The sequence below is a fragment of the Dipodomys spectabilis genome, unplaced genomic scaffold (genome assembly GCF_019054845.1).
Source record: "Dipodomys spectabilis isolate Male_0828 unplaced genomic scaffold, ASM1905484v1 ptg000477l, whole genome shotgun sequence".
Taxonomy (NCBI): Eukaryota; Metazoa; Chordata; class Mammalia; order Rodentia; family Heteromyidae; genus Dipodomys; species Dipodomys spectabilis.
Window position 1 is genome coordinate 320,949 of NW_024871154.1, and position 9,616 is coordinate 330,564.

The 9,616-nt window shown below is 50.4% G+C and overlaps 1 protein-coding gene across 2 annotated transcripts; it reads left to right on the forward strand.

The window, feature by feature from the left end:
- Nucleotides 1-1,260: 1,260 nt before the first annotated feature.
- Krt85 (keratin 85) lies at nt 1,261-8,608 on the forward strand. 2 transcript variants are annotated; one of them, XM_042668764.1, is made up of 9 exons: nt 1,261-1,680; nt 3,902-4,110; nt 4,673-4,733; nt 5,001-5,096; nt 6,041-6,205; nt 6,450-6,575; nt 7,070-7,290; nt 8,010-8,045; nt 8,422-8,608. In XM_042668764.1, the coding sequence occupies exons 1-9, from the start codon at nt 1,261-1,263 to the stop codon at nt 8,606-8,608; spliced, it is 1,521 nt and encodes a 506-aa protein (XP_042524698.1). The 2 variants fall into 2 exon arrangements, with proteins under 2 accessions (XP_042524698.1, XP_042524697.1); XM_042668763.1 differs by having other exon boundaries at nt 8,010-8,041; nt 8,415-8,608.
- Nucleotides 8,609-9,616: the final 1,008 nt, after the last annotated feature.

The window sequence follows — 9,616 nt, forward strand, 5'->3', positions numbered from 1 at the left end:
GGTTACAGTTCTGGCTGGAGGGTCTTAGACAGAAGGGAGGTATCCAAGATCTATTTGTTTTTGTTTTTCTTTTTCTTTTTGTCAGTCGTGGGGCTTGAACTCAGGGCCTGGGCACAGTCCCTGAGCTTTTGTGCTCAAGGTTAATACTCTATCATTTTGAGCCACAGATCCACTTCTAGTTTTCTAGTGGTTAATTAGAGATAAGAGTTTCATGGACTTTTCTTCCCGGGCTGACTTTGAACCATCATCCTCAGATCTGAGTAGCTGGGATTACAGGCACGAGCCACCCGCGCCCAGCTACAATCGATTTCTTTTTAAAAAGAAAAGGGAAGGTGCCCAGAATGAGTTTACAGCCACCAGGTTATCCCAAAATAACCTGGATAATTTCTCCTAGGTCCTGTCCACAAGGAAGAAAGTGACCAAAGCAGTCTTCCTAATATCCATCTACAGGTGCTCATTATGTGGCCACTGAGACTTGAGTGCTTTTCACTTTTGCTGAGTGAGGAGTTAAGCGTTCTGGAACAGATGTGCCGGAATCCAGAAGATTCCATGAGATTCATTGGCTCTGGCCCTTTGTGCTGGAGAGAGAGCATGATCCAAATGACCTTCTTGGGCTCTAAGCCATATTCCGGGGGGACTGCTTGGCTAGCTGTGGGCGCTGCCGAACTATGGGCTCTTGAGAAACTGATGGGATTGCCTGTGTGGAGCCACAGAGTGGCAACCTCTTTTAGTCAACCTCAGACCCCTAGAACTTCTCCCTGGAAGGGATGCCCTACCACCCGTAACCCTCAAGACCCAGCCACCCCCGGACGGTTGTGGAGTTCAAATCTGTCTCCAAGTGTGGGTTGAGACCATCTCACAGAGAGCGAGAGCGAGACAGAGACAGAGACAGAGAGAGACAGAGAGAGAGACTGCAAGAAAATTAATTGCTTAATGTGTGTAAACGAGCTTTGAAGATGAAAAGTGCAAACGTATAGTGTCCCTAATAACATCTTCAATACTTTACGGAGCTCCAGTCGCCTCTGACCTCACCTTTAAGATGAGTCCTTGGGGAGTTGCTGGCAACCTCCCCAAGCCCATAAACAACATAAAATGGCTTTTCACTCCTTTTATGCAGCCAACAAGCCCAGCTCTCTCCAGCAATAAAAAGGCCCAGGGAGGATCAGAGAGACCAGAAAGATCCTAAGCTTCTCACTGCAACCCACAGTCACCTCCAACCACCTCTACAGCCGTTCAGACTCCGCTCCGGGCCTCCTCGCCATGTCCTCCCTCTCCTACAGGATCAGCTCAGGATGTGGGGTCACCAGGAACTTCAGCTCCTGTTCTGCTGTAGCCCCCAAAACTGGCAACCGCTGCTGTATCAGTGCTGCTCCCTACCGTGGGGTCTCCTGCTACCGGGGGCTCACTGGCTTCAGTAGCCGCAGCCTGTGTAACCCGGGATCCTGCGGGCCCCGCATGGCAGTGGGGGGCTTCCGCTCTGGCTCCTATGGACGCAGCTTTGGCTACCGCTCAGGGGGTGTCTGCGGGCCCAGCCCCCCATGCATCACCACCGTGTCTGTCAATGAGAGCCTCCTGACTCCCCTCAACCTGGAGATCGACCCTAATGCGCAGTGCGTGAAGCATGAGGAGAAGGAGCAGATCAAGTGTCTCAACAGCAAGTTTGCGGCCTTCATCGACAAGGTCAGTGCAGCCTGGGATGGTCCAGAGAGGGCCTTGTTCTGCTTTCCCTCAGGAAGGTCCCTGATCTATTGGAGAGGCAAGTTTGGGACAGCAAAGGGAAAACAATGCAGACTTTGTTATCTAAGCAGATGGATTTGTTATCATCTTTCTTCTCCCCTCTTCCCCCAGTTCTGGGGCTTGAACTCTGGGCCTGGGCACTATCCCTGAGCTTCTTTTGCTCAAGGCTTGTGTTCTACCATTTGACCCACAGCACCACTTCTAGCTTTTTTGAGTAGTTTATTGGAGATGAAGACTTTCCTGCCTGGCTGGGCTGGCTTGGAACCACTATCCTCAGATCTCAGCCTCCTGAGTAGCTAAGATTACAGGAGGGAGACACTGGCACCCAGCTCATCATTTGTAATCACTGGCAAAGTTTACTGAAGTCCAGGTGTGGTGTGGAAATGGCATCTGTGGTCTTCAGTGTGCGTACGTACTCTTGAAGTCAAGACAAAATAGCAGGGGCAGAGCTGGCCCTGAAAACTCGGTCTGGGCAGTGGGCATAGAATGAATGGAGAATAATGAGAATAGAAGGCACTGTGGCTCATGGCCCAGGCAGCACCAGAAAGGATCCAGGGCTGCTGTGGGCACACAGCCTGCCTAAGACCTTGTTGTGCCACTCAGCCATGTGAGACCCCAGGCAGGTTGTGGTCTGGAGAGCAGGACCTGTATTTTCAGCCTGAGTGAGGACGAATGAATTCAAGCACCAGGATTGCTGGTAAACAGTACTCAGCTGTTGTTATTGTTAGTTTCCAAAGACAGGATTAGAAGAAGAGGAGTAACAGCAGACCACACCAGTCTGATCATAGATGGAAGTGTAGAATATAGATAGGGAGAGGCCCTGGCTGGCAGGAGGGGACCCACAAATGTGGGCAGTGTAAAAAGTCCTCACAGCTAGGAGACTGGTTTCCAAAGGAGGAGAGAGAGTCTGCCCTAGAAGGGAGGGAGCAGCCAGAATAGGACCAGGCTTGGGGTTCTGGAATCCTAGTTCTAGAACAGTTAATGACTTCCCCTTAGCATATTTCCTTTGGTGATCTTAGTTAATGACCCAATCAATGGGAGAGGTGATGAATGGAGCGGAGTTTTGATGAGCTTCTAAGACTCACTATGGTGGGCAGGTGAGGCAGTGGGCAGGACTCAAGAAACATTGAATCCTTACTACGTCACTTGCGATGAGCTAGTCTTTTCATACAGGAGTCTCAATGTCCTCATGTGGAATATACTGGTAGTAAAATTATGATAATGGCCAGGCAGCAGTGGCTCTTGCCTGTAATCCTAGCTACTTGATGAGTTCAAAGCCAGCTTGGACATGGGTAGGAAAGTTCATGAAACTCTTATCTCCAATTAACCACCAAAAGGCTGGAAGTAGAGCTGTAGCTCAAGTGGTAGAGCACCAGCCTTGAGTGAAAAAGCTAAGGGACAGTGCCCAGGCATTGAGTTCAAACCCTGGTACCAGCACACACACACAAAACAACAATAAGGGGGAGGGGGGGGTGAAGGATTGGGATTAGGGGGGGAGGGGGGAGGCTGGGAAGGGATGTGAAGGGTAAACAAAGGAGGAGGCTGCAATGCTTGGTAAGAAATGTACGCATTATCCTGCCCATGTAACTGTAACTCCTCTGTACAGTATGTTCACAAATAAAATTAAATTAAATTTAAAAAAAAAACAACAACAATAAAAAGCTAAACTAAGGATAGATGTCTATATGTGTGTGCATCCTAGCCCAGGCCCTGCCAGGACATGCGTAGTAAATATTGAAGAAATGTTTGTTGCATAAATGAATAATTGAGGGACAACTACTAATTAGATGAATTAGTTAGATTGGCTTGCTGTGCTTTACTATGTGTCTGAGACTGTTAACAAGCACTTTGCATGTATGAACTGGTTCAATCTTGACATCAGTTGTATCACAAATCATCTCTGTTTGGGAAGGCAGAAAATATGGCATCAAGAGGTTAAATAACTTGCCCAATTAAACTGACAGAACCAAGACTTGGTGGCTTTGAGCTAAGTCAGGTTTGCTTTCTCTCCTACTATCTCTACCTCTCTGCGGGGGATGCTAGAATGGGGCATCTTGAGACCCAAACTCTCAACCCCATCATTATGCAAGAGCAAAGAGAGCTCTGAGGGTACTGGCACCCTTATGGCTCCCTCTTGAGCCTCTCTCCTTTACCCTAATGGCAGGTGCGCTTCCTGGAGCAGCAGAACAAGCTGCTGGAGACCAAATGGCAGTTCTACCAGAACCAGCGCTGCTGCGAGAGCAACCTGGAGCCACTCTTTGGTGGCTACATCGAGACGCTGAGGAGGGAGGCTGAGTGTGTGGAGGCTGACAGTGGGAGGCTGGCCTCAGAGCTTAACCATGTGCAGGAGGTGCTGGAGGGCTACAAGAAAAAGTAAGTGCATTTGCAACCCTCAGGGGCAACTCAGAGTGCAGTCTGGAAGCTTCTGTCCATAGCTTCTGTGTATAGCAGCTTCTTTAAGATTCCTTTAACAGGTCTCCCTGGGCCCCAGAGGGGCTGTCCAGTGGGACCTAGGTTTCCTCAGACACCTGTGTTCCTTCCCCTCTACCGTCTGGCAGATCTATGAGTCTTGAATTTACCTCCCAGGGAAATGAGGAAAGGAAACACTGGGGAGACCTACAGCTCTGTGCATCCACTTTCGACTGCTTTGCTGTGCTTTTCCTACTAATGATACACTGTCTTTGGACCAAAATGCACAGATGATGTTAGACTTGGAGTTGGAATGTGCTCCTCTTAGAGTCAGGACTCAGGTGCAGCAAAGCCAGATTGGGACAAGGACTAGCCCCAGAACAATGCACAGAAAGATTATAGAGAAGACAAGGTACCATCAGAAGAGGGTCAATACCCTTGTGACCCCTGGAAAAACTGACTGAGAGCTGGAGTGGAATTCAAGGTCGAGCCTCTCAGCTCCAGCCCTTCTCTTCCCCATACCCAGGTATGAAGAGGAGGTGGCTCTGAGAGCCACAGCAGAGAATGAGTTTGTGGTTCTAAAGAAGGTAAGAGGCCGGTTGCAGAGCTAAGAGGTGAGGGAAAATGGACTCACCTGTGTTACGACCAGCATGGATATAGTCACTGGATCACTTTTCTTTGGTCCCTCCCACAAACTAGCCCCTCCCACAGCAAGCCCCTCCCACATGCATGCCCCTCCCACACATGTGCCTGTCATACATTCAAGCCCCTCCCACAAACAGTCCCTCCTGTTTGCATGCCCCTCCCACATGCAAGCCCCTCCCACACACCAAACTCTCCCTTTTAACTGCCAGGATGTGGACTGTGCTTACCTGCGGAAATCAGACCTGGAGGCCAATGTGGAGGCTCTGGTGGAGGAGTCAGGATTCCTGAAGCGCCTCTATGAAGAGGTGAGAGGTGCCTGCCAACCCAGCCAGGACTGGTGGAGAGAAATGCAAAGAAAGGGGAACAGGTTGAAAGTGTCTGTGTGCACATGTGTTTGCCATTGTGCAGGGTGGCTGAAAAGATGGTGAGCCCCAGTGCAAGATCGTGCCACAGCATAGAACAGGTTGTGTGAGCTTGTGTATCATCCACCTGTGTTCACATGTGTGCCAAAGTAGGGGTATGTGCAAGGTTGGCCTCTGTGGGTCTGTAAGCACCTCTTTGCATGTTGGACTGTGCATGTGTGCACTGGTCTGAATGGAAGTCAGTCTATGTTCACCATGAAACGGTATATAGATGGGGAGCCAAACAGGAGCTGAGAGGTGACGGATGTATATTCCAAAGGGGATAAGCTACTCTTCTTTCCATTCAATCCAACCCCACTTATGCCCATGTGTCAAGTCAAAGGCTGTCCCCAGGTAAAATCTAGGACCCCTTTCAGCTTTTTCATTTTGTTTTGCATTTGTGTGTGTGTGTGTGTGTGTGTGTGTGTGTGTGTGTGTGTGTGTGTCAATACTAGGGCTTGAACTCAGGTGCTGGGTGCTGTCCCTGAGCTTTTGGGCTCAAAGCTAAGACTCTACCACTTAAGCCACAACTCTACTTCTGATCTTTTTGTGGTTAATTGGAGATTATCTTCTCTCCAACTTTTCCTGCCCAGGCTAGCTTTAAATTGTAGTTCTCCTATTTCAGCCTTCTGAGTAGCTAGGATTACTGGTGTGAGCCACTGTTGCCTGGACAGCTTTATTGTTTTATGCTGTGCCTGTGTGTGAATGAAGGTAGTAGTGGCAAGAGCTACAAGACATTTCTGACCAGTCATCTTCCCTCCCCTAGGGAGTGAATACCGTCCCCAGGGGTGGGAAATATGACTGAGATCAGACACTAGATCCAAATGCATTGGCTATTGGCCCCACAGGAGATCCGTGTCCTCCAAGCCCACATCTCAGACACTTCAGTGATCGTCAAGATGGACAATAGCCGGGACCTTAACATGGACTGTGTAGTTGCTGAGATCAAGGCTCAATATGATGATGTAGCCAGTCGCAGCCGTGCGGAAGCCGAGTCTTGGTACCGCACCAAGGTGAGTGCCTCCTAGACAGGGAACAATGTAAGATGTCTATTCCAAATGGGCCTTTCTTACTTTGAGGATGCTTTTTTTTTTAAGGGAGGGGCAACAGCTCTGAGGCTAGAGCAGTATGGAAAGGCTGCCATGTGAGTTTGCATGAGCTTAGCATTGTACAGTTACTGCACACTACTGGTGAGATGCTGCATGGCTAGAGTATTCTATCCTGAGCCTCTGGTTCCACCTCCCCCACCCCCTGCAGTGTGAGGAGATGAAGGCCACAGTGATCCGACATGGGGAGACCCTGCGCCGCACCAAGGAGGAGTTGAATGAGCTGAACCGCATCATCCAGAGGCTGACGGCTGAGATTGAGAATGCCAAGAGCCAGGTAAGGTACTGGGACGACTCCCAGAGGCAGCACAGGTGGTCTGAAAAACCAGACCCTCCGGCCCAGATGTGCAAAATCCTGACTCTAATCTAGCCTCATACTGGGCCTATGAGGAAACAGGGACCAGATAGAGGGCAGCCTCCCCCTGCCAAACTACGTATCACTTGAGCTGGGATGAGCTGGACCACCGACTTCCAAAAGAAGACTCTAGAACCTTTCTAGGCCACCTGCAAAAGCACTAGGAAGGAGAGATCAGGAAGAGCCCATCCACCTTCTTGTCCAGGTTCATAGCCCTACTTACCTGTGATGGGCTCAGCCTTGTCTCCAGAAGACTCCTCCCCTGCCTGATCTCTATCCATTTAGCCCTGAGCTAAGTCCTGCTCTCTCTGCGTGTCTCTGTCTCTCTATCTCTCTGTCTCCTTTTCTGTCTAGCTCTGTCTCTTTTGGCTCTCTTTCTCTCTCCCCGCTCACTTTTTCTTCACATCTCCCCATAGCGTGCCAAGCTAGAAGCTGCTGTGGCCGAGGCAGAGCAGCAGGGTGAGGCGGCCCTCACTGATGCCCGCTGCAAGCTGGCCGAGCTGGAGGGTGCCCTGCAGAAGGCCAAGCAGGACATGGCCTGCCTGCTGAAGGAGTACCAGGAGGTGATGAACTCCAAGCTGGGCCTGGACATCGAGATCGCCACCTACAGGCGCCTGCTGGAGGGCGAGGAGCACAGGTGAGACAAAGAAGGACTCTGCATGTACCTAATCCTGGGAGGCAATCAGGATAGGCCCAAAGATGGAGACCCTGTTCCTTCTAGAGTGAACTATCTTGAGCCCAAGTGTGGCCTACAATTCTGCAGGCTAGGGCAGGTTAGCCTTCGATATTAATGCCATTCTACTAAATGCTTCTGGGCTAAATAATCATTTTGTGTTCCCTATGGTAGGGATCATTTTTCTCCTCTACAGGAGATGAGTTCCGAGTCAATGCCTTTCCTGTGGCTACACAGGACAATATAGAAGTGGGGCCTGCCCCTAAGTCATATGCCTCTAAGCTCATTCTTATTGCCTATCTTCCCTTGAGTCTGGCTTGTGTGCAATAATGAAGAAGTACTCCATATACACAGAGCTCTTCATCCACTTGAAATATGAGGTTGCAGTGAGCTCTCCAACTGCCCAGCACTCCAACTGGAGGCTATGTATAGAGATAAGGTTCTCACCACTGCTAAAACAACAACAACCACAACTGAAAACAAAAACAAAAAACAGGAGGGTTCATTCATCCTCATGGATAGAGAACCACTAAAGAAAGGAAATGCGATTCAAGGCCGAGTCCGGGGAGTCCCTCCGACTTCTATACACAGGACACAGGTTAACCCTGGTTGGCCTCAATTTACCATCTGTCTCAAGGACTCAAGCTCATTGCTAGAACTAATGGAACTCTCTTTTCCTCTAGGCTGTGCGAAGGCGTGGGCTCTGTGAATGTCTGTAAGTATTTGCTTGAAATACTCTGAGGAAAATGGCTTTGGGGATGACAAAGCTGGACACCCCCCCCACCTGATCCTTAGGATTCAGTGTTCCCCTAATTGAGAGTTTTTCCTCCTCTGCAGCCTTCTCACTAGAGCACTAGAGAAGGTAGAGAAAATAGAGTTGAGCACCCCTTCTGGTAGACACAGGGAGGTGCAGGCTGGGGGAAGGAGTCTCAGATAGGCTGAGGCTAGAGGAACTGGGCCTGCACTACTGACCCCTGGACTCCTTGAGGAGGAGGCATCCCCTACGATGCTACTCACTTGGATCGGTCTTGGCTGGGCAAGACCCCACCAGCAAGCCCGTCACCCAGTCCTGTCTGCTCTTCCCACAGGTGTCAGCAGTTCGCGCGGTGGAGTCAGCTGTGGGGGACTCACTTACGGTACCACCCCAGGGCGCCAGATCACCTCTGGCCCCTCAGCCACAGGGGGCAGCATTACAGTGATGGCCCCCGACTCCTGCTCCCCATGCCAACCCCGCTCCTCCAGCTTCAGCTGTGGGAGCAGCCGGTCAGTCCGCTTTGCATAACGTTGGGGCCTTCTGCCAAAAGCCACCTGGCTGGCCCCTCCTGGGTCTGCCCTGGCACTGAGTGATGTGTGAATGGAAAATGTATGCTTGCTTCCAGAACCTTCCAGATGTTCTCAAGCAGGAAGGACCCTAAGAGGGTGCTCTCTCCCCTCCCCCTCCTCATTTTAGGGAGCTAGTTTTCCTAGTTCTCTCCTGGTTTCCTTAGAGGGTCATTCCCAGCCCTTTCTTAACTCCAGAGACCCGCAAGTCAATTTATATCATTCTCTGAACAGTCACCCAGGGTGGCTTGCACAGTATGGGAGCTAGGCCTTCCTGAGTCAAAGGATGATCCTAACCACCAAGCCCGGTCTTCCCACAACCAAGAACCTGAGAGGAAGGCCCTCCGCAGTAGCACAAGAGCCAGCACCTGCCAGTTTCTCCTTTGTTGTGTTTAACCCATCTTTCTGGTTGCCTGACTTCCTCTGGGCTAACTGCTCCATCCATCCTCCCCCAAACACCCAATGTCTGGGATATGCTTTTGCCTACAACCCCTGGTTAGGGGACTTTGGACAGGTCTTACTGTCCAGTGCACCTTTACACATTTCAAAGACTCCATATTTGTTCCAGATCTCCTCCCTGTGATCTCCAGGAGGGGTCTGTCCACTGCAGGACTGGTGGAGGGATGGAGAAGGTTAAGCCATTTCCTGGGTCCTCCTCTGGTTAATGACTGTGGGTGCCTTGCCTTCTGGGTTGTACCAATCTATGTTTCAATAAATGCTGTTGCCATGCAAAGGTATGTGATCTTGTGAACTACCATGTCTTCTGGTCCCTCCCTGTGACAACTGACCAGTGCTGGAATAGTCCAACTACACAGGGCTGCCCAGGCCACCCGTGTGACTCTGCCTCTTTCTATTTTCACAGCTTTATTTACTTGTTCCTTCTCCATCCCTACAGGCCTGGGCACAGCTCCAATCCATATTCCTCACCCCCAAATCTGCAATAACATCTTCCCAAGTCGACTTCCCAATG

What these genes read in the sequence shown, in the direction of transcription:
- Krt85 (XM_042668763.1), top strand. Translation starts at nt 1,261, where the DNA reads ATGTCCTCCCTCTCCTACAGGATCAGCTCAGGATGTGGGGTCACCAGG. An exon ending in CTGGAGGGCTACAAGAAAAA is followed by an intron (nt 4,111 to 4,672) that starts GTAAGTGCATTT and finishes CCCCATACCCAG; the next exon opens with GTATGAAGAGGAGGTGGCTC. An exon ending in AGTCTTGGTACCGCACCAAG is followed by an intron (nt 6,206 to 6,449) that starts GTGAGTGCCTCC and finishes CACCCCCTGCAG; the next exon opens with TGTGAGGAGATGAAGGCCAC.